The sequence below is a fragment of the Penicillium arizonense genome, assembly GCF_001773325.1.
Source record: "Penicillium arizonense strain CBS 141311 chromosome Unknown PENARI_contig001, whole genome shotgun sequence".
NCBI lineage: Eukaryota > Fungi > Ascomycota > Eurotiomycetes > Eurotiales > Aspergillaceae > Penicillium > Penicillium arizonense.
In genome coordinates this window covers 1,787,838-1,808,229 of record NW_019173278.1, presented here as the reverse complement: position 1 = coordinate 1,808,229, position 20,392 = coordinate 1,787,838, and the positions used below count along the sequence as shown (strand labels likewise).

The 20,392-nt window shown below is 50.4% G+C and overlaps 8 protein-coding genes across 8 annotated transcripts; 6 read left to right on the top strand and 2 right to left on the bottom strand.

Moving 5' to 3' along the window:
• Positions 1-282: 282 nt before the first annotated feature.
• On the top strand, positions 283-935 carry PENARI_c001G00693 (polysaccharide biosynthesis domain-containing protein; the record flags this gene model as incomplete). The annotated part of the gene is made up of 4 exons (XM_022626175.1): positions 283-327; positions 385-409; positions 504-822; positions 878-935. 4 exons carry the CDS (start codon positions 283-285, stop codon positions 933-935), a joined length of 447 nt encoding a protein of 148 aa, XP_022493140.1.
• A 782-nt stretch (positions 936-1,717) lies between these two features.
• Positions 1,718-6,014, top strand: PENARI_c001G11231 (ABC transporter ATP-binding protein; the record flags this gene model as incomplete). Its single annotated transcript, XM_022627009.1, has 5 exons — positions 1,718-2,154; positions 2,205-2,877; positions 2,918-4,907; positions 4,961-5,083; positions 5,131-6,014. The coding sequence occupies 5 exons, from the start codon at positions 1,718-1,720 to the stop codon at positions 6,012-6,014; spliced, it is 4,107 nt and encodes a 1,368-aa protein (XP_022493539.1).
• Positions 6,015-6,360: 346 nt separating this feature from the next.
• Positions 6,361-7,171, top strand: PENARI_c001G05459 (alpha/beta hydrolase; the record flags this gene model as incomplete). The annotated part of the gene is made up of 2 exons (XM_022626559.1): positions 6,361-6,762; positions 6,833-7,171. The coding sequence occupies 2 exons, from the start codon at positions 6,361-6,363 to the stop codon at positions 7,169-7,171; spliced, it is 741 nt and encodes a 246-aa protein (XP_022493979.1).
• A 212-nt stretch (positions 7,172-7,383) lies between these two features.
• On the bottom strand, positions 7,384-8,676 carry PENARI_c001G00197 (glycoside hydrolase family 64 protein; the record flags this gene model as incomplete). Its single annotated transcript, XM_022626124.1, has 1 exon — positions 7,384-8,676. One exon carries the CDS (start codon positions 8,674-8,676, stop codon positions 7,384-7,386), a length of 1,293 nt encoding a protein of 430 aa, XP_022493405.1.
• A 2,913-nt stretch (positions 8,677-11,589) lies between these two features.
• On the top strand, positions 11,590-12,935 carry PENARI_c001G05772 (uncharacterized protein; the record flags this gene model as incomplete). The annotated part of the gene is made up of 2 exons (XM_022626590.1): positions 11,590-11,646; positions 11,733-12,935. 2 exons carry the CDS (start codon positions 11,590-11,592, stop codon positions 12,933-12,935), a joined length of 1,260 nt encoding a protein of 419 aa, XP_022493815.1.
• Positions 12,936-13,694: 759 nt separating this feature from the next.
• Positions 13,695-14,975, bottom strand: PENARI_c001G07209 (uncharacterized protein; the record flags this gene model as incomplete). The annotated part of the gene is made up of 5 exons (XM_022626696.1): positions 13,695-14,005; positions 14,070-14,333; positions 14,587-14,709; positions 14,777-14,906; positions 14,949-14,975. 5 exons carry the CDS (start codon positions 14,973-14,975, stop codon positions 13,695-13,697), a joined length of 855 nt encoding a protein of 284 aa, XP_022493710.1.
• A 23-nt stretch (positions 14,976-14,998) lies between these two features.
• On the top strand, positions 14,999-15,960 carry PENARI_c001G01483 (uncharacterized protein; the record flags this gene model as incomplete). The annotated part of the gene is made up of 2 exons (XM_022626234.1): positions 14,999-15,059; positions 15,737-15,960. 2 exons carry the CDS (start codon positions 14,999-15,001, stop codon positions 15,958-15,960), a joined length of 285 nt encoding a protein of 94 aa, XP_022493827.1.
• A 1,879-nt stretch (positions 15,961-17,839) lies between these two features.
• On the top strand, positions 17,840-19,540 carry PENARI_c001G05191 (putative GPI anchored cell wall protein; the record flags this gene model as incomplete). Its single annotated transcript, XM_022626535.1, has 3 exons — positions 17,840-18,071; positions 18,135-19,458; positions 19,513-19,540. 3 exons carry the CDS (start codon positions 17,840-17,842, stop codon positions 19,538-19,540), a joined length of 1,584 nt encoding a protein of 527 aa, XP_022493463.1.
• Between the last annotated feature and the right edge of the window lie 852 nt (positions 19,541-20,392).

The window sequence follows — 20,392 nt, the reverse complement described above, 5'->3', positions numbered from 1 at the left end:
TATTATCTCATGTCATAGCATGCATGCATCCAAATATTTGCAGTCCATCTGGGACAAAGCAATAACAAATATCTCCGTAAGCATGAAAGTAAAATTTATATTGGAACCTACTAGATGCAGCCGGGCGGAATGACGTTATGCAAGGCGGAGAGCGCAGCCTCCGCCCGTCAAAAAAATTATGTGCGCGGGGCAGCACTCCCACTTCGATTTCCCTCCTTGACATCACTGTTTGTTTGTACTCTTTTTTTCTTCGAGTGAACTGTTCTATACCCTGCCGTCAAAATGTCGAAGCCATTCAACCCCGAGGAGGCGGAGAACCTGGAGGATGTACGACCCCGCGCCGGTATAGATTTGCTGATCGCTGATCGCTAACAATTGCAACAGATGGAGAAGCAGTTCGCCGTGAAAGGTCCGTCGCAACTCGATTCGAGCCCCGTATCTCCGATTATATGAGCGGAGTGTCGTATTTGGAAGTGTCAATATTAACATTTCGTCCCATGCAGCGGTGGAGCATCTCATGACATACTGGGCAATCCTGGAGAAGGTTAAGGGCTCGCAGCTCCGCTTGACCAAGCAGGACAACGAGATCTATGAGTCGTTCATGGAAGCCTTCCCCGATTTCGACCCCGCCGGTGAACTCAACGAGGACCAGATGAAGAGCAAGGCCGGCAAGGAGAAGTGGCGCAACTGGATGATGCAGTGGGAGAAGATCGACGACTTCAACTTTGGCACAATCATCCGCACCCGTGCGGATGCCGAGTATGACCAGGACACCACCATTTTCGGTGTGCGCATGCAGTTCTACGCTGTTGAGATCGCCAGGTGAGTTCCGGACTGAGCTTTGGGAGTCCCGTGCACAGAAACTGACGTTGTTTAGAAACCGCGCCGGTCTCAACGACTGGATCTACGAGAAGGCCCAGAAGGCCAGCTCCTGATTGTAGAGCCCGCATTGTTTCCGCCCTTCTTGAATTCGAGAATGGTTCCATATCCGGGCTGGTTGGCCGACGGCATTTGCCGGTTTTCTGGAGACACGGATGATGAGCGGCCTCGAAGCTCTGATTTACTGGCAGTGCATTGCAGTATTACGGCTTTGGGTCGATTACAATAGAATTGTGGACATATCCCATAGACATGTGGTTCTGATCAAACTATCGCGATTCCTATGTGGATTGGTACTGTCCCTCGAGGTTTGGACTGACCGTCATCATTTGAATCCACAATATACCCAGAATAAAATATTCTTTTCATTGATTCAAATCTATTTCTTATCTCAGTCCGCAAGTGTGATGATGCTACCTCGGACGTTCTGCGTGGCCATCACGCACCAAACATGACACTATATACACCTTCGTGCAGGTTTGACATTCATATAAACGACCAGAAAGGATGAAAACTAATTACAGTTCTAACCATGCAGGTACAAGACTACATTCAGCCACGTGACTCGGGGAATCGGGCACAATACCAAATTGATGTCTTTGTTCAATGCAACCATCAATGTTACCACATTTGGCAATATCTTAATATTGTTCTGCCAGAGCGATGGGTTATCTTTGTATAACAATGACTCGACCTTCTATGATCACTTTGCCACAAAAATCGCAACCCTCGGTCTTTTCTTTTCTCTTGCCTCACTGTTATGTGACTATAACATGGCATCCGGAAACATCTCGAGTGACAGGAAACCGTGACGACGATATTGAAACCTCTCAGCGAAATGGACGCCAAGCGCAAATCATCCAAGTCTGATGTCGATATCACTCCGAGCTGGAAATCACTGTTTGGATTCACCACCCGCAGACACCTGCCAACCCTCGTTCTCGGATCTATCTGCGCTCTTGTTGCTAGCTGTATTACACCGGCACTGGCAATCTTTCTTGGTAATGTTTTTGACTCTTTCACGTCTTTTGGTGCTGGACAGATCGATGCTGGAGAGCTTCGTGAGAAGGTCATCCGGAATTGTTTCGGGATGATTGGACTAGGAGCAGCTGGCTGGTTTCTGAACGGGGCATACTTCGCCCTATTTGTTGCGTTCGGAGAAATGCAGGCTTCCGGAATCCGCAGTCAAGTCTTTCTGGAATTGCTGAGGAGAGATGTGGAGTGGTTCGAGGCCAGGGGTGAAGGCTCCGGGGCTTTCCTGTCTGGAATTCAGGCGTGAGCTTGTCACAAACCTTGCTGGTATAAATTTCTAACCAGGCTCACAGACACATCCATGATATTCAGATGGCTACATCACAGCCGCTGGGGCTTGTCCTGCAATACTCTGGTCGCTCGATGGCATCGCTCGCCCTGGGCTTCTACACGTCTTGGAGTCTGTCGCTAGTGACTCTTGCTGGGATTCCCCTCTTCATCTCCATCATCGGGTTCCTGTCTTCAAAGATGAAGTCCAGCATCATAGCACAACAAGTCGACCTCACCAATGCCTCCAAAATCGCCAATAATGCAATCACCAATATTGACACGGTCAAATGTCTCAACGGGCAGACCTTCGAGCATCGGAACTTCTCTGAACGTATTGAGCGATCTGCAACACACTACTTTCGGCTGGCTCGATTGAACTCTCTCCAGATTGCTTTTATCCGCTGGATGATTTTCGGCATGTTTGTTCAAGGGTTCTGGTATGGCAGCTCACTCGCTCGTACCGGTAAACTTCCACCCGGAGAGGTGCTGAGGACTTTCTGGGTCTGTCTGACTGCAGCTCAATCCCTGGAACAGGTTCTTCCACAGATGATTGTGATAGAAAAAGGAAAAGTTGCGGGCATCGCCCTAAAATCGATAGAACGCAGCCCAGCAAATGAAAAACCAGACAATATGTCAAATGGAACGCGGTACCCGGAGCACTGTGAAGGTGACATAGAGGTCAAAGACGCAAGTTTCGTACCTTTCCTGGATTGGCGATAACTAATGACAAGTCTAGGTATCTTTTGCGTACCCAAGCCAGCCTGACCAAACTATCCTCAATCCATCTAGCTTTTTCTTTCCTGCAGGGGAAACTACCTTTGTGATAGGAAAAAGTGGATCTGGAAAGAGTACACTCAGTCAGCTGTTGATGCGGTTCTACTTACCAACATCTGGCGAGATTCTCATTGACCGGAAACCAATGAAGGAGCTGGACATCAGCTGGATCCGAAACAATATTACCCTCCTGGAGCAAAAGAGTGTTCTCTTCAACGAGTCAGTACTCACAAACATTGCTTTTGGTCGACAGAACCATGAGAGTGTCACGATGAACGATGCTAAAGAATGCATTGAGCTCGCCATGCTTCAGAGCACTATTGACGATCTACCCAAAGGGATTGACACATGCGTCGGTCCCGGTGGAAGCTTCCTGAGCGGTGGTCAGAGACAAAGAGTTGCGATCGCCAGAGCCAGACTGCGAGACACGCCTATCTTGATTCTGGATGAGCCCACCAGTGCTCTCGACCACACCAATCGAGTGGCAGTGATGAACGCAGTCCGCGAGTGGCGGAAGGGCAAGACCACCATCATCATTACCCACGACATGTCCCAAATCATGGAACGAGACTTCTTGTACATCCTAGAACAAGGTGCGATTGTGGAATCAGGCTACAGGTATGCAGTCGAAAACAGTCCAAGGAGCAAAAGGTACTTCCATTCGGAAGTCGATGAACTTCCAACCCAAATGGAAAGGGACACGGCAGATAGGAGGAACAGTGGGTGGGACAATGTATCGAGGGATAGCTTGGATAACCTGCGGCCTCCAATGGCTGTGCGCGGACCTCGTCGAGCCAGGACGTCCTGGGCTCAAGGTCACATTCCATCCAGTGTACGCTTCAGCTTGTTAGACATCAGTCCAAACAGGTACTCGGCATACGCAGCCCGCTCAGGAGAACCCACCAAGCTACCTATTCAGGATCCGTCCAGCCGTCTATCATTCTGGAATGAAGGATCCGGAAAAAAAACACAAGAAGCTGTTGTTAGCCGTCCCGCAGAAGAAGTTGAAATGATTCAAATCGATGACCAGGGCTTGAATTCAAAATCACAGCCCAATCATCAAGTTCCATATGGGCAAAAGGATTCATCTGACGCCAAATCCATTCGACGCCCACATCATCGGGCTTCATTGAGATTCAAAAGTCGTCGCACACCAAAGGATAAAATGACTCCGCTGTCTCAAACCATGGGGACCATTTACCCAAATTTAACGCCACGCCATCGAATCATCCTTTTCCTTGGGTTTGGCTCGGCGTTGATCCATGCAAGCGCAACGCCGATGTTTTCATACTGTCTTTCGCAGCTATTCAGCACTTTCTATGCTGGAACCAACAATGCACACCTGACAATGACATGGTCACTTGCTGTACTAGGAGTGTCATTCGGAGATGGCCTTGCCTCCTTCTTCATGCATTATTTCCTAGAGATTTGCGGCGAGGCCTGGATGGACACTTTTCGGAAGAACGCTTTCGAACGGATCCTCGATCAACCGCGTGCTTGGTTTGAGAACGATGGCAACGGGTCACTGAGACTCACATCCTCCCTTGACCAGAATGGAGAAGACATGCGGAATCTGCTTGGCCGCTTTGGTGGATATGTCGTTGTTGCAGCTTCAATTACAGTGATGTCAATCATCTGGAGCCTGGTTGTTTGCTGGAAGTTGACACTGGTTGCACTTGCCTGTGGACCGGTCGTTTACGCCACAACTCGGGGCTTTGAGGGCACTAATGGGTTATGGGAACGACGATGCAATGATGCGAACAGTGTTGCCACTGATGTGTTCACGGAGACTTTCTCGGAAATCCGCACAGTGAGAACGCTGACCCTTGAAGGTCACTTCCATCGCAAACAGGCCAATGCTATTGGACGGTGCTTGATGCTGGGTCTAAAACGTGCTATGTATACGGGCATGATTTTCGGAATGGTCGAGTCAACTGTCGTCTTTGCAAGTGGTAAGTACTCATACAAATTGGCTACTTTGATTGTTCTGACTTCTCATGGCTAGCTCTGATTTTCTATTACGGGGCTGTCCTCGCAGCGTCAAACGAGTATAACGTCGACGATATTATGATGGTGTTTTCGATGCTTCTTTTCAGCATCGGATATGCAGCGCAGATACTTTCATGGAGTTCGTATACCCCGACTCGTACATTGTCAAATACTAACTCATACTAGTCCCACAGATTAACACAGCCCGTGAGACAGCAGCTCAGCTCATTCGTCTCACTAAGCTTCCTCGGGCTGGATCGCACGAGCACATAGGCACTCTCACCGTTTCGAACATTACCCCGATTAAACTAAGCGACGTGAATTTCCGATATCCCTCTCGGCCTACCACACTAGTGTTGAAGAATGTCTCTATCACTATCCCCCGCAATTCTTGCACAGCGCTTGTTGGACGATCTGGATCGGGAAAATCCACCATTGCCTCCCTACTCCTATCCCTCTACGAAGCCCCAATGTCTACCGACGGAAAGCCAACAGTGACACTCGGCGGCGAAGACATCCTCCGCCTCCATGTCCCAACACTACGCTCTCAGATTTCAGTCGTCTCACAACAACCAACAATCTTCCCAGGGTCCATCCACGACAATATCAGCTACGGAATTAACAAGCACTGTTCCATGGCCTCCTCTCACAGCGTCCGCATAGCCGCCGAAGCAGCCGGAATCGACGGCTTCATCTCATCTCTCCCGCAGGGCTACAATACCGTCATCGGAGACGGAGGAGTCGGTCTGTCGGGTGGTCAAAAACAGCGCGTGGTGATCGCCCGCGCTCTGTTGCGTCAACCCCAAATCTTGATTCTTGACGAAGCCACTTCTAGTCTAGACCCTGCTAGCGCGGAGATTGTGCGCCAGACTGTGCAGCGACTAGTCGCCGCGCGTCACGGACTAACTGTTATCATTATCACACACGCTAAGGAAATGATTGCGATTGCGGATCATGTTGTTGTTCTCGATCAGGGGGTTGTTGTCGAGGATGGGCCATATCGGGATTTGTCCAAGAGGGTAGGAGGGAAATTGTATGACTTGCTCAGTGACCCTGAAGAAAGTGCATGAACTGTTTATCTAGGGTTTATGACGCCTGCTAGCTACATCTTTTAGTGGATTTTGTATCAGTTCCGCAGTAGTTAGTTTCCATTCCAGAGATTGAATCTTACGCCAATCTCCTATAATCTCCTGATGTCAACCACTAATCCTCCCCGAGGGCCCCAGTTTGATATTGCGGGACGCGTAACTCGGAGTCTTGGCCGATCGACAACCCCCCTCTCTTGGTCAAACATCCGACAAACGTGGTCACTTGAATGTGTATTTAACCTCCCACTCAGCCCTACAGCCTCACAAAAAGCAACCTTATCAATCTCATCAAGTCTTATCAATCTCATCACAACTTCCAAGATAAAAAATGCCCAAACCAACCCTCATTTTCGCACCAGGCGCATGGTACCCATCAACAGCCTTCGACCCAATCTTCCCCAAGTTATCAGACTACAAGTGTCGCAGCATCGCCTTCCCATCCATCACAAAAGCAACAGAAGTCAAAGACCTCGAGCCAGACACGCAGGTCGTGCGATCTGCAGTGCAGGAAGAAATCGACGACGGCCAGGACGTCATTGTGATCGCGCACAGCTGGGCCGGACTACCCGTCAACAGTGCATTGGATGGACTGAGCAAGCTCGAACGCGAAGCAGCAGGCCTGAAGGGCGGCGTTGTCAAGCTCGTATTCATCGCGGCGTTTTTGCCGCAGATTGGCGAGGGGCTGATCGGCGCTTTTGGTGGGACGCCCCCGCCGTGGTATGTTTTGGATGTAAGTTTTGTTTCTTTGCACGTTGCAATGGGTGGCACTATGGGAGTGCGAGTACTGATTTCTATTACAGGAAAAAACAAACACTTTCACGGCGAGTGATCCGCATGCCCTCTTTTTCCATGATGTTCCTGATGGCGCGGATTGGGCGAAATTGCTTCGGCCTCATGCCTGTGCCACTAAGACTGCTCCTGCTACCGGGACGGCGTATATGAATATCCCTACTGCTTTCCTGCTGTGTGAGGAAGATCGCGCTATTCCTGTGGCTGTTCAGCAGGTTTTGGTGGATCGGGCGCGCAGAAGGGGCGCAGAGATCGAGACGGAAAAGATTCAGACTGGGCATACGCCTTGGCTGGTTGTGCCCGATCAGGTTGTTGATTATCTTAAGAAACATGCTGGGGAGTCAGCATAGGGGGTTCTTTTTTACTGAAGCATATCTTCGCATTACTATTGCAGTGTGTTTCAATGTGAAGTCAAACTATAGACGATATGGGATTTGTTGAAACTACCGGATCAAATCACAGGACAAAAGCAAAAGCAACAGGCCAGGCCCACGTATATACATAATCATGTACAGTATATGCTCAAATACCTCAATAGAAATCCACCAAATACCTCAACGAATCAAGGATTACTCTTTCTGCGCGACAACTTTCCCACAATCTTCCTCAGTTCATGGAACCGGCCCGGTTTGGCGTTTCCATTCCCAGCGCCAGCACCAGTACCAGGGCTTGGCTCCTTCGCTTCCTGAACTGGCGCAACAGCTTCTTCGACAGCAGACTGCTTGACAGAATTACTGGAACCACCACCAATAGTAACAGTCAACAACCGCGGGCTACCATCATAAACACTACCAGACTGATCAGCACCATCATCCGGCGCAACATCATCATAAGGGAATGCATATCCCCGAGTATCGGTGCTGACAGCATGACAAATGCGAGAATAATGATTTGTAACATAATTCTGGTAGTAGTTGCTGACATTTTGCCCGTTCGGCTGGGCACCATTCAACAACAGAGTGGAACGATTGAATGCAGCAGCAAGACGAGCGGTAATAGCATCCTTGGTACCATTTCCAGAAACAGCAAAGGCGCCAGAGCTGTTGCTGAAGATATCACCAGACGACGGCTTGGTGTAGGAGACGCCCGAGACCGAAAAGTACATTACACCATTCGACACCTTGGCGGTAACATCACCGGCAGCAGCCTGCGTGTTGACTGTCAGGGTATCATTGGTGTACTTGTTCCAGACCTGGTTCACGTAGTTATCATAGTAGTTGTTGAACAGGGAGTTGTTCAGGGTTCTTCCCGTGTTCGGGGACAAGGCGCGCAGGTTGCGGCCATCTTTCTGGATGACGAGCTGGTTCCAGCCAGCTCCGTCGGTGTTGTTCTGTGCCTTGAGAGCATTACAAACAAGGTCCAGGCCGTTGGCTGGCAGACCGTTGACGGTCTGCGTGGCGCCTGATGTATTGGTCAGGGTCATGGCGATAGGCATCGACACGAAGTCGACGTAGCTGAGGTTGGCATACAGCTGGGCGCTGTTCCAGGTGAACTCGCAGAACGCCCAGTCAAGGTTGTAATTGGCGTCTGATTGATTTGAGACTGAAGGCTCGACCAATGCAGGGCCGGGGTTCAGGTAAAAGGTCAATTTATTGTCGCGGACAAACCACAATCGCGCGCCAGCGAGGTGTGGAATCGTGATATTGGTCGTGCTGCCCGATCCACCCATTGGGATTGCACAGTCCCAGCTGAGACTTGTTAAGGTGGCTGATGGCGAGGTTGGATAGTAGGCAGTTCTGCCGTCGGAGCGCAAGAGGAATAGCGCGTTGCCATTATCGATTGCCCGACCTGTGATATAGGCGTAGACGGTGTTCGAGCCGGTATTGTTCTTCAAAGCGAAGTTCAAGGTGGCCATGTTGGGCGATATCTAGCTTGGTAGTTGAAGAAGGTGGATTGAAAGCGTTTTAATGATTGGCGTCAAAGCCCAATGAGGAGTGCGGGATGAGGTCCACAAGGCTGCAGATGAGGGGTGAAGCCGACGTTGTCTGCAACTGAGCCCATAATATAGCCCATCGACGCTGTTGTCGAGCTAAACTCGTGGTATTAAGTAGGGCAGGCTGACTGGACCGGGTGATGCAGCGTGGTAACAACTCCAGGTTGGTCCCCCGGGAGCATCTTCCTTATTGGATCAAACCCCTGTCTTTGGCTTGAATTCACCCATGAAGGTAGACTACGCGTCAATGCCAATGAATAGTTGCAACCCCGATCTACGCGGAACGGCGCGATCATGCCGTGTTTCCAGGTGATCCCATTCTGTCGATCTTGGCCTCTTTCTGCGCGGGCACGAATCGTTATGATGCGAGTCCCCTCATCGGGGGCTCGGAAGAACGACCGAATTTCTTGACTTCAATAATTAAGGGTAGGCGAAGAGATCTTCACGGAATTATCCTAGTCAAGACGACTCGTGAGCGATAAACGTTGAGTCAGCGGCGAGTCATTTCGTCGCCAGCTCATAACACCTTTGGATATACTTCTGATCTGATGCCACGAGATGATTTAGTCTGATCAACAAACTTTTATTGGTTTTCTTCATCTTTGGTCACATGGCAACTTTACAGTTGTACTTCTTTAAGCACCCGAGTCCTGAGGCTCAAGGGGGATAAACCGGGAATTCCGCAATACACAGCAGACGCCTTTGACACCAGCAGATCCGGATTGTTGCACGACATATGTTGGACAAACTCCTGCACTAAGTCATCGTCACAAGACAGAAATTATCGAATCAACATCAGAAGGTGGCTATTGGTTCCAAAGCCAATTCACGGGTTGGTCAAGTGCGCACTAATAACATCTTCATAAATGATGTACGGTCTAGCTGAAGGTTTATTGGAAGGTACAGACCGATTTCAGCCTTCAGAAGAGAGTTTAACTGTGATTCCATCCCCAATTTGTCACTTGTCGATCCGACCCTCACATCAACGATTCAACACCAACAGATTTGGTCCTTTGTCGAGTACAGCAAGGATTACTAGTTGATCTTCTACTTTTCCTGGGGATTACGAAGTTCTAGATTTTGCCCAACGCCACACTAAGTATGTTTCAGGTTCACCACGCCTCTATCACTGTGTAGCAATGTTTTGTCCCGCGGAGGGATAATTATATACATTCACAACCTGTCTTACTTGCACACGCCCCATCGTACCGCTGCCCAGGTAATTTACCCCTCCGTGATTTTATTTCGAACACCAGTCGACGTGGACTCGTTGTCAGCACCAACGTGGACCGGACACTGCCATTCTATATTCGTCAGTCACGACGTCAATTTTAGATTCAGGGGGAACATGAGACGTAAACATACTTCGGAACTGACGTGCAGGGATTTTCTCTGCCCACATGATCTCCAATTCTTCCAGGGAACGACCAGCCATGTCCGGCAGACAAAAGTATGCCCATATGAGACCGAGAAGTCCGAAACCACCGATGAGAATCATACCTTATTTGACCTGGAAGTGGATAATAGCCAGGCTCAAAGCTAGTGCCCAGGCGGCGAAGCTGACACAAGTGTGTATTTTCGACGTTGGCCTGGTATTTTCATTCGGCAACGAGTCCTGTATATAACAAGACTCGAGTCTACGTCCACCCCCGGGATCCATCTACATTTCCCACTCCCTTTCGATAGAGTGATATCGACACATCTCCTACCTTTTCCTTTTGCTACTCCTCGTCGCTAGTGATATTGGATTTAGCGATATTTCCTTCCCCCCCTCTGCACCCTAGATCTACACTCCAAACTTGTCGAGAGCATATGCACGACTGAGTGCTATACTGCAGCGACATTCTCGCCAACGACAGAGGGGAGAGAGTTGTCCTCATATCCACAAGCCACAAGTAGTTGCTGTCAGAGCAACCAAGCAGACATGAATAACTGTCATGGACATTCTTTTGACAACATCGCACATTTGGGGGCGATATATCAATCATAAAAGAGAGCCGTGGTGACAGTCCATTCAAAGTCTTGATCGGCTCTTCTATGGGCATCTCATAGGGAGCGTGTTTCTATAACCCCACAAGAGCGATTGTCGGGTAGGAACGGTTCGCGTGGGACAGACTCAAGGGCTGTACCTGCCTCGACGGATCTCCGGGAGATAGAAACTGTGCGACTTGTTCATCAAGGGGAAGTGCATGATCTGGCAGGACCCACTGAGAGCTGGAGATGCCCCTGAGATTCCTTCTCGAGGTCGAAGATTTTCAATGCTTATTCGTTAGTTCAGTCGGATTTGAAAAAAGAAAACATCGAATCAATCTCAAACTTCGGCTGATTTCCGACAGTGGCTGGGGAGGATATTGAAGTGTTAGTAAAATTCATTTAAACGCGACGAGCAAGTCGAGCAACGAGAAAAGTCCAGAGACATGATCGACGCCTATTAGCGCTGCGTGCAAGGCGCTGTACTCACGCAAGGGAGTTCTATTTGTGTCACAGGATTGAGACTTGAGATCGTGTCCTTGCTGCAATAAGGGACTCGTGCAGTTGATCTCGCACGAGAAATGGGTCTCGAGGGTGAAACAGTTCCCACTACGTTCAATGACGATCTCCCGTGCAGAGGGGGTTGGGGGACATAAATGAAATCAACGATCGACACACCGATAGGCCAAATGGCGATGCCTCTGATTGGGAAGAGAGCCGGCGTCACTGCCTCCACCGGGCCACGCCAGCGCAGTTGATGGCTTGGCGCTTATAATAATAGAGGCCTTGTCTCGGACTCTCTCCACTTTATCATTTATGCCTGTTATGTTTCCTCTTTCCTTAAGCTGATTCCTATGTGAAGCCATGTACATTCCTCAAAAACGTGCGGATGATTCGCACAAGAACAAGATCTTCATCATTGTATGCTCCGGCCACCTCCGGTCTTCCCGGCTTCAGGCTCCAGGCTCCAGGCTCCAGGGTTTCCTATGCTGACTCGACCTTTCTAGTGTGCATCGTCCATCATTTTCGTGATTGCCCTATGCGTGGGCATCTTCTTCCTCTCCAGATATCTCCGCCAGCGTCACTCCGAGCCCAGATATATCCCCGGGAATTACCTCAAGCTGAAATGGAGGCAATGGCGACCAGGGACTGCCTCGTACGGGCAAGTTCCAAACCAAACGAATGCAAATACCAGCCAAGACACCTCATATCGCGGAGCTGGATCAGCACCAGAAATGCAAACTGCTGATGGCGTCCGCCGGGAAACATCCATCCGCTCAATCATGACACTACCGCCCTACTCACCCAATCCAAAGCCGACCGAGCAAATCATCGCACGGGAAGGCGAGCGCGGTGGAATGGACATGGTCGTGGAATACCCCGAAACCGCCGAAGAACAAGAAACCCGACGTGAAGAGCAAATGGACTCACTCTACCAGCTCCGCCTCCAGCGTCGCCAGGAACTGGCCGATCGCGAGGCCCGGCGTCGGGAACGGCGGGAAGCCCGGTCGCGCGGCGACTCCACCCGACTCGAACAACTTGCCGCCGAATCCCGCGTCAGATCGCAGGCCCGCCGCCCAGGGAGCAATGCAAGCAGCGGTGTTAATGTAGCCGCAGCCCTGGCCGAGCACCAATCGCGAGAACGGGACCGCCGCATTTCAAGCGTCAGCTATGCTGAAATTGGACATGTCCGCCACGACGGCTCGCGGCTTCGAGCAGACTCCCATGATTCAGACCGCTACCCGCTGCTACAACAGGATTCTGCATCGATGGAGGATCCTTCCAGCCGGGACTCCCGGGTCCAATCCTTCGCCTCGTCAATTCACAGTCAATCAACTGGTGCCACTGAGCTGGAACCTCTCACTCTAGTGCAGACCACAACGCGTGGATCGAGTAGACCGCAATCGCAAACTGATGAGGGGGATCTGGGCACTCTTAACATGCCCCCGCCTCCGGAGTATGACCATTTGGACTGGGGTGATGCCCCTGCATACCAGAGCCCGGTCGCCGACCGACATGAGCAGCCTCACCGATTACCTAGTATCTCGCGCTTGCCTTCTATCCATGTGAACCTGCCCAGTCCAATGACTGTCTCGCCGGTTACGCCAACGCAGGGCACCTTCCAATCTATCAGTGAATCTTCTTCTACGCCGACTATCAGACAGGTGTCGGCCGAGTCGAGGACATCCGACGCCGGTCAGGCTTCCTGATCTAATTACATTTCCCCTGAATTTCTCTGAAACAGAGGATATCGTCTCTGTTTCACTCTTCTGCACAAGCATGATTTACGACCTGTATTAGCATCATTATTCGGACTTTCCTCCCTTGTCTTTTGCGTTGATATTCTGTTCCAGCGAGCGCCCTTTCCATCGTTATTATTTACTCGGCTAGCAAGGCGTTCTGTGTTTTGGCGGCTGGCAAGATTCCTGTTTTCATCGGAAGCTGTTTGTTTTTGAGGGTAGGAGGGTGGGTATATCTGCCTGTGGGAAATGTAGACAGCACAAGAATCTACTTGAGTTCTGTAATTAATGAATGCTTATCGATCTTCGCAGTCTATTGCTTGTAATGCTTTGAATTGCTTTAATAGAGTCTCCAGACAAATATCCAGATCGAGCCCTGAAGATTGTGCTAGTGCTGCAAAGCTCCACTCGTACCCTTCCAAGCTTCACCCTTTCAGTCTAAGCTTCGCACTAAAGTCCTGACAGGGCTCCAGTTTGGTTTTCTACTCTGCTGTCATTGGTTTTCCGGAAAATGCCATTTTCAATGTAGAAGGAGGAAAAAATAAGAATAATTACTGGGAAAACTCGATGTCAATGAATAACCGCATTGGGTGCCCATTCCTATCTTTCAACAAGTAATTTTGGCTGCGACGTAGTAGGTCTAACCTAAATCAGAAATATACATGCATACCAACAGAACAACCTCAAGCCAGTGGAGAGATATATCTACCTCCAAACTACTAAAACAACTCACTCCCGAACCAAAACAACAATGGCAGTATAAGTCGAAGCAGCATAAGAATGAACACCCTCAACGCGCAGCCCTGCACACTTCGCAGACTTCTCATACTGACGCTGTGTCCGCTCCCTCCCAGCCAAAATCATCATAGAAAGGTCCGCCATAGTAGCCTGCCAGTTAGCGCCAGTTTCAGGCATAACGACATCATCAATCAGAATGCGCGAGTCGGCTCCCATAGCTGCAGCTGTGTTTCGCAGGATCTGTGCTGCCTTATCATCCGGCCAGTCGAGTATGATTCGGCGGAGGTAGTAAAATTTGGCGCCTGGTTTTGGAGAGTTCAGATTTAGTCTACGTAGCAGGTGTAGAGATGAGTGGATGGTACGAACCTTCGATGGGCTGTTTTTGGAAGAAGTCGTAAGCTTCGACTTTGACGCCTTCTATCGGAGGGAGCTTGTCGACTGTCATGGGGAGGTCTTGCATGATGAGACGGCCGAGGAGGTTGGGGTATTTCCTTGCTAGTTCGATGCATTGGTGGCCGTGGCTGCCGCCGACGTCAACGAGGAAGGGCTTTTCTTCGGGGGTTGGTGGCGTTGAGGGGATCTTTTGGGCTTCACTGTTTAGAAGGGTGAAACCTTCTGTCCACTCGGTTCCTTGTAATGCGCTCATTGGTTTTGTGCAGTGCTTCGATGTACTTTGGATGTTGGAGCAGCCAGTCGAACGACGTCAGCTTGGTGTCGAAGGCTTTTTGGAATGGCGTGTGAAGGTTGTCGATTACATCTTTTGTAGTTGTTTTCCGCGAAGAGGCCGGCATTGCTTGGATCAGAGGCAGGAAGAGGTTGAAGCTTGGTCATGTTAGGGGAGTCTGCTATATAAATGAGATGAGAACAGAAGAGCTGCACTTACGCCTGGTGGACGCGAGCTTCACCGGAAGGACTCCCAGCATTTTGGTCACTTCACTTGCGGTATACTCATTTGGTCCTGTTTCTTTGATGATGTTGGTTGCAGCTAGGTGGCGTAGAACTCTCTCTGAGAAAGCGGATTGATGTTAGATTCATGTACATAAACATGCGCTATGAACAATCATATATCTTACCCAACAGCTCAGGAGTTGCGCTTGTCTTTTTCGCGACTTGTACCACGGACATAGGAGCTTCAATTTTGGAAAGAAGGCCGAAGATTCCCAGATCTTGGCCAACGCGCAGCATCGCATTGGTTATACCACCCTATGACTGTTAGTACCGAAATATATAATAGCGAGACATAACATACTTTTGGCCCTCAGAAAGGCACATATTCAATCGATCCTCGCTATATGATGACCGATAAGCCTATCAACGCAAACGACGAAGATTTAGTTGACGGAATGGCTCGCGTCGGTAAACCGATTGATGTGCCAACATCAATGTCGTACTGTCTTCAACAAATCCGACTTGGCGAGTTTTGCCGCGAGATTACAGATAGCGCACCCTTTGGAATGTTAGACCCGGGCACTCCGGACTATGAACAAACACCACAGATTGATATCAAGATCTGAGAGTTCGCAGAAAAACTGCCGGGGTTCTTTTCGTTGTCTTTTGCCCGGAAGAATCTACGAAAGGCCGATCCCCGACGATCAAGGGGAGTAAACATCCGACAATACATATTCAATTTCATGATCCATACCCAGAGATGTAGGCATCATTTGCCCTATTTGTCGCGCGCAGCAAAACACCCGGCCTATGAGTCCTCCCGGAAAGCTTGTCTAGAGGCGGCCCGAATGGTCATTCGAACTGAACACCAACTCTCGCGAGAGATGATATCGTTCGTACTCATGCGTTTGAAGTTTTCAGGCATGATACATTGCGTCTGCGTGGCTATTATCGTGCTCCTCATCGATTTCTGCTTGAGCAGTTCCCAACAGGAGCATGACCAAGAGCGAAGAGGGGAGATACTTGACGCCTTCAGGATTTTAGAAGAGGCCAAGGACATTTACCATTTGCAAAGAAGCTACTTGAATCTTTCAAAACGGTTCTCCGTCGGCGAAACATATCAGCTCCAGCTGAAGGAACTATAGCGCGACCCACCAGCCATGATCAATCATCCCCGGGCCTCACCAGTAACTTTACAGTGTCCACAGGCCTGTTTGAATCAGTCGGATCTATTGATAGCACCCTAATGGACCCGACAATGCCTTCATTGGATGAGCTCTGGCAGGCATTCGACGAGAGTGTGGACTCTGCCGCAGTGGACTGGAATACCCTCTTCACCGAACTGGATGCCCCATTCCTGTCTTTGTAATCAAACCACCCTCGATACCATGACGCACACGAAATTCGCTTTATGTAAAGATATGTCATACCTATGGTCATGGTCACTGCATTGAACCCCACTTGGGCCAACCAGTCAAGACAGTGAGATCAACACGGCACGCAAAGATAAACTTGGCGGCGGAAGAAGCTAACGCTCAAGGGCCGATCTCTCAACGGCCAAGGGCTCCATTTTTTTAATAATGACGGGGAAAATAAGGGATGTGGCTTGCTCAAGCTCGGGATCTAGCATCGGGTCCAAATATTCATGTCATCATTTAATTTACTAGAACCGGTTCGATTGCTACGGTGCAGCTTGACAAGGCTCGGTATTTGGTGATTGTTGCCTAGTTCCTGGATGCATGGCCACTTTTACACCTGCGTGAGGACCTATCCAGACCATCCTGTAGACTCCTTTCCCGTACACCGGAAACGTTGTCTACTCGACCAACTGATGGTTCTAGAAGCACCACAGCCTGATGGGCTGTGCCTACTGTGATCGTCAGTCGAATCGGGTGTTAGACACGCGTCGTGGGTCGTGGACTGTTACGGTTACGCATCCACCACACAGAACTACAGGTAACATGTGCGTTTTTATAGTTTGCAGGGTCAACTGCAATGACGTGGCCTGCTGTTTGAGTTATTTGCCGTCAATTATCTCTAGAAGCTTTCGATAAAGCAACAGCAAAGACTCGAGACTATTGCGAGTGAATGCATGAGCCATGGTTGTAATAAGGAACAAAAATAGCCAGATGATGTCGTTGGTCGAGATATACTGCCGGGCCCACCGCGTACCCTGATGACTAAGGTATCACCCGTCCCACCCGATCCACTCTTCTTTTTTTTTTTGAGGTCATTGTTATGCTCTCTTAGGCCTCCACTGCCCTCCACTCTGTGCGTGTTACACCTATGAGAGTTATCATAATTTCACTCAGAAAAAGATCGTACTCGGGATCGGCAGTTAACTAACAATGACGACAAGGTCTGGCCCTGTTGACCCTCGTTCTTCCTGTTTTCTTTCTTAGTGAATGGAACTAATGAGTTGGTGACAGGTCGAGTATACTTACCCCAGGTCTCAGCTCACAGTGTTGTGCTTAGTTTTTATCAACGACCTCCACAAGTGCCTTGATTCTTATACTCCCAACCACCTGGTACAACCATTGGCATTCAATGAGAGTTGCGAGATCCGGTGGTTTCCCACGATGCTTTGTTCCGTTCCATCCGACTGTTAGGCCTCTCGGACGATGGAGCCAGGCAGTGATCCATGGAAATTGCGTGTTGCCACCTTCAATCGGGTTGCCTGGTTATGCACATATATCATTGGGGTGCCTTGACATAGGGCCCACTCCCTTTTGAATCCGAACAGCCAGTGACCGTTGTCCGCCCCTTTGAATCCTTGTGGAGCAATGACTTCTTTCTCCACATCAGGAAATCGGACCTCTATTCAAGATGACGTCGATCTTGTAACTGCGCATCTCGCTCCGGCTGGTTCGGACCTGCGTTGTTTACTCTCCGAGGCCAAAGAAACTGGTCCACTGGGGTCTTGACCCATGGTCAATGGTAGGAATGCCTGACAGCACAGCGTTCTATTTTTTGATTTATCTTCTCTCGGGGGGTTATGCCGAGTCAGGCGGATCTGTATATTCCTTTGATTCGTAATATTGGAGCTTTAATCCACCGCATGTTATAAAGATTGTTTGCCTCCCACAACTCTTCCCTCTTGCCTCCTAGATCTGATCTCTCTCTCTTCTGGAAAAGCTAACCAGGCAGATATCAATTCAAGAAGATCTTCCCATCCCTCATCTTCTGAAGGGCGTTGTGTTCATTCGCTATTTGACCACACCCTCCACATTCGCTGAAGAGCAATAACAATGAAGAACTTCATCACCCTCGCAGCCTTCGCAGCCGGCTCCAACGCCCTCGTTGGCCGCAGTGATACCTGCTGCTTCCACCTCAGCTCCTCTGGCGGTGCCTCCGGCGAGCTCGGCCAGCTGAGTGACGGCCAGAACCGCATCGGTGACAGCACCCTGTCGGCAGCTCAGTACTGCATCGACTCCAAGGGTGCCATCACCGACAACAAGGGCCGTGGCTGCATCCTGACCCGTAAGTGAACAACAATATACTATCGGGAAGCATATCCGGACATTCGATCTGACTATATCACAGCCCCAACCACCCAGCTCCAGTGTGACGAGGGTGCAACCCCAACCCCAGGCTTCTCCATCAACTCCAACGGCAAGCTAGTCTATGACAGCAACACCACCTTCTTCGCCTGTGAAACCGGCCAGCGAGGCGGCATGAACGTCTACACCACCAACAGCACCGATGTCACCCAGTGCACGAAGGTGGAGCTAACTGCCGACTCCTGCTCCGGCTCGGGCTCGGGTTCAGGCTCGGGCTCTAGTTCCGGTACCGGCGCGTCATCCTCTGCTCCTGTCGTCCAGTCTTCCTTTGGTTCCTCCAGCATGCCGACGGCTCCTGCCACTGCCACCAGCGGTGGCTTCGGCCCTGGTGGTAGTGCTAGCTGGGGGTCTACCCCCGCTGGGTCGGGCTCCGGTTCCCAGCCTACTCCTGGCCCCAGTTCGGCTCCTGGCGCCTCGGGCCCTAGCGCATCGCCTCTGTCTGGCTCTCCTCAGACTGTTATGACTACTGTTACCGTCACTGATTGCAGCTGCACTGCTTCTGGTCTCCCTGGTTCCCCTGGTGGTGCCCCTGGCGGTGGCGGCTCTGGTGCTCAGCCCAGTGGTCCCGCTGGTGGCTCGCAGCCCTCTGGATCTGCTCCTGCCCCCTCCGGCGGCGGTGGTGGTGCTCAGCCTTCCCAGTCTGCTCCCGCTCCCTCTGGCGGCGGTGGTGGTGTCCACCCCTCTGGATCTGCTACCCCTGCCCCGTCCGGCGGCGGCAGCACGCCCTCCCAGTCTGGCTCTCAGTCTCCCTCCGGTGGTGGATCTAAGCCCACCGGCTCCGCCAGCGCCTCTGTCCCTGCTAGCTCGGCCTCTTCCACCCCCTCGGCCAGCAAGTCTTCCAGCGGTAGCTGCCCCACCAACTTGAACTCTGGCGACTACCAGTACCCCCATCTGATCATCCCTGTCGACTCCACCAAGCCCAACGACGCCGCAGGCACCTCCTACAACGGTACCGTGTCCTCGACCGTCTCGACCGCGTTCAACTTCGATATCCCACAGTCCTACGCCGGCAAGACTTGCAGCCTGGTCTTCCTTTTCCCCCAGAAACAAGATCTCGAGACCACCGACTTCAGCTTCAGCGGTGACGGCAAGGTCGACTTCGCTAAGCTCTCCTCCGCTGTCAACAACAAGACTACCTCCAGCAACCTCCCTTCTGTGTCCCAGGATCTTGGCGATATCACTGTCTCCCCCGGCAATGGCTACGTGGTCTCCACCTTCTCCTGCCCTGCTGGTACCACCGTCGCCTACGAGATGAAGAACGCTGGCAGCACCAACCTCAACTGGTTCAATGACTGGAACCCCTCTCCGTATGTTTCCTCCCCTGATTCCTTTTGTCGAATATCAGCTAACATGAACTGCAGTCTGGGTCTCTTTATCACCACTTGCTAAATTAGACATGCATTTTGGCAGTCTATTATGGACATGTAATCTCCGCCATCATTGTTATGCCTTGTAAACTCTTTTGATGTCTCATGTTGATACGGATTCTCTTGTTTTCTTCTTTTCTTTTGTTTATCTATTGGTCCGGGTGTCCATAGAAAAGGATATCTTTCTGCAATGCTGTCTGATTTGGAAAAAAAAAAGGATAAGCATTGCCACATTTGTTTGATGTGTAATTGGGACGCATGCACAGGCGTCGACGTTCCTTTTGACTTGTGTATTAGTATATTAAATTCACTCCTTCAGTTTCTCAGGGGTTTTTTGGTCTAGGGGTCTGTTCTTCGCGCCTCCTACTGCATTCGACCACACTACAGATCGACTCTGACACGCAAGTAATCATGCTGCCTAATTGCGGTGGATCAGAGAGAAGGCAGCAAGGCTGGGATAAAAGACGGCGGCAAATGAAACGTCGCAGCCAAGCGTAACTTTATTTCCCTTTAGAGAACTGTCAAAAATTTCGATGGAGCCTGATCCCCAATGCCAACATAGGCGAATATCCGGAGATGGGGATCTGCACTGGGGTTCTGGACCTGAGTACTCGGTACTTGCCACCACGCGGTCTAGACCAGGCACACGCCGGGTACTGGGTACCTGAGTAAAGTATAAACTCAGCCACTGGACTTATTTAGAGATAAAACGCACACCAATAATAGCCGAAGAAGGAAAGTCCCTTACCAAGCATCGATTTGCGTCTCTGCCCCAACGTCTTCATAAGGCATGCGACAGCCTGGGCATTATCCATCATATTGTGTCTTTCGTTTCTTTCCTCTCCATATTTCTCCTGTCCCCATGAACTGGACA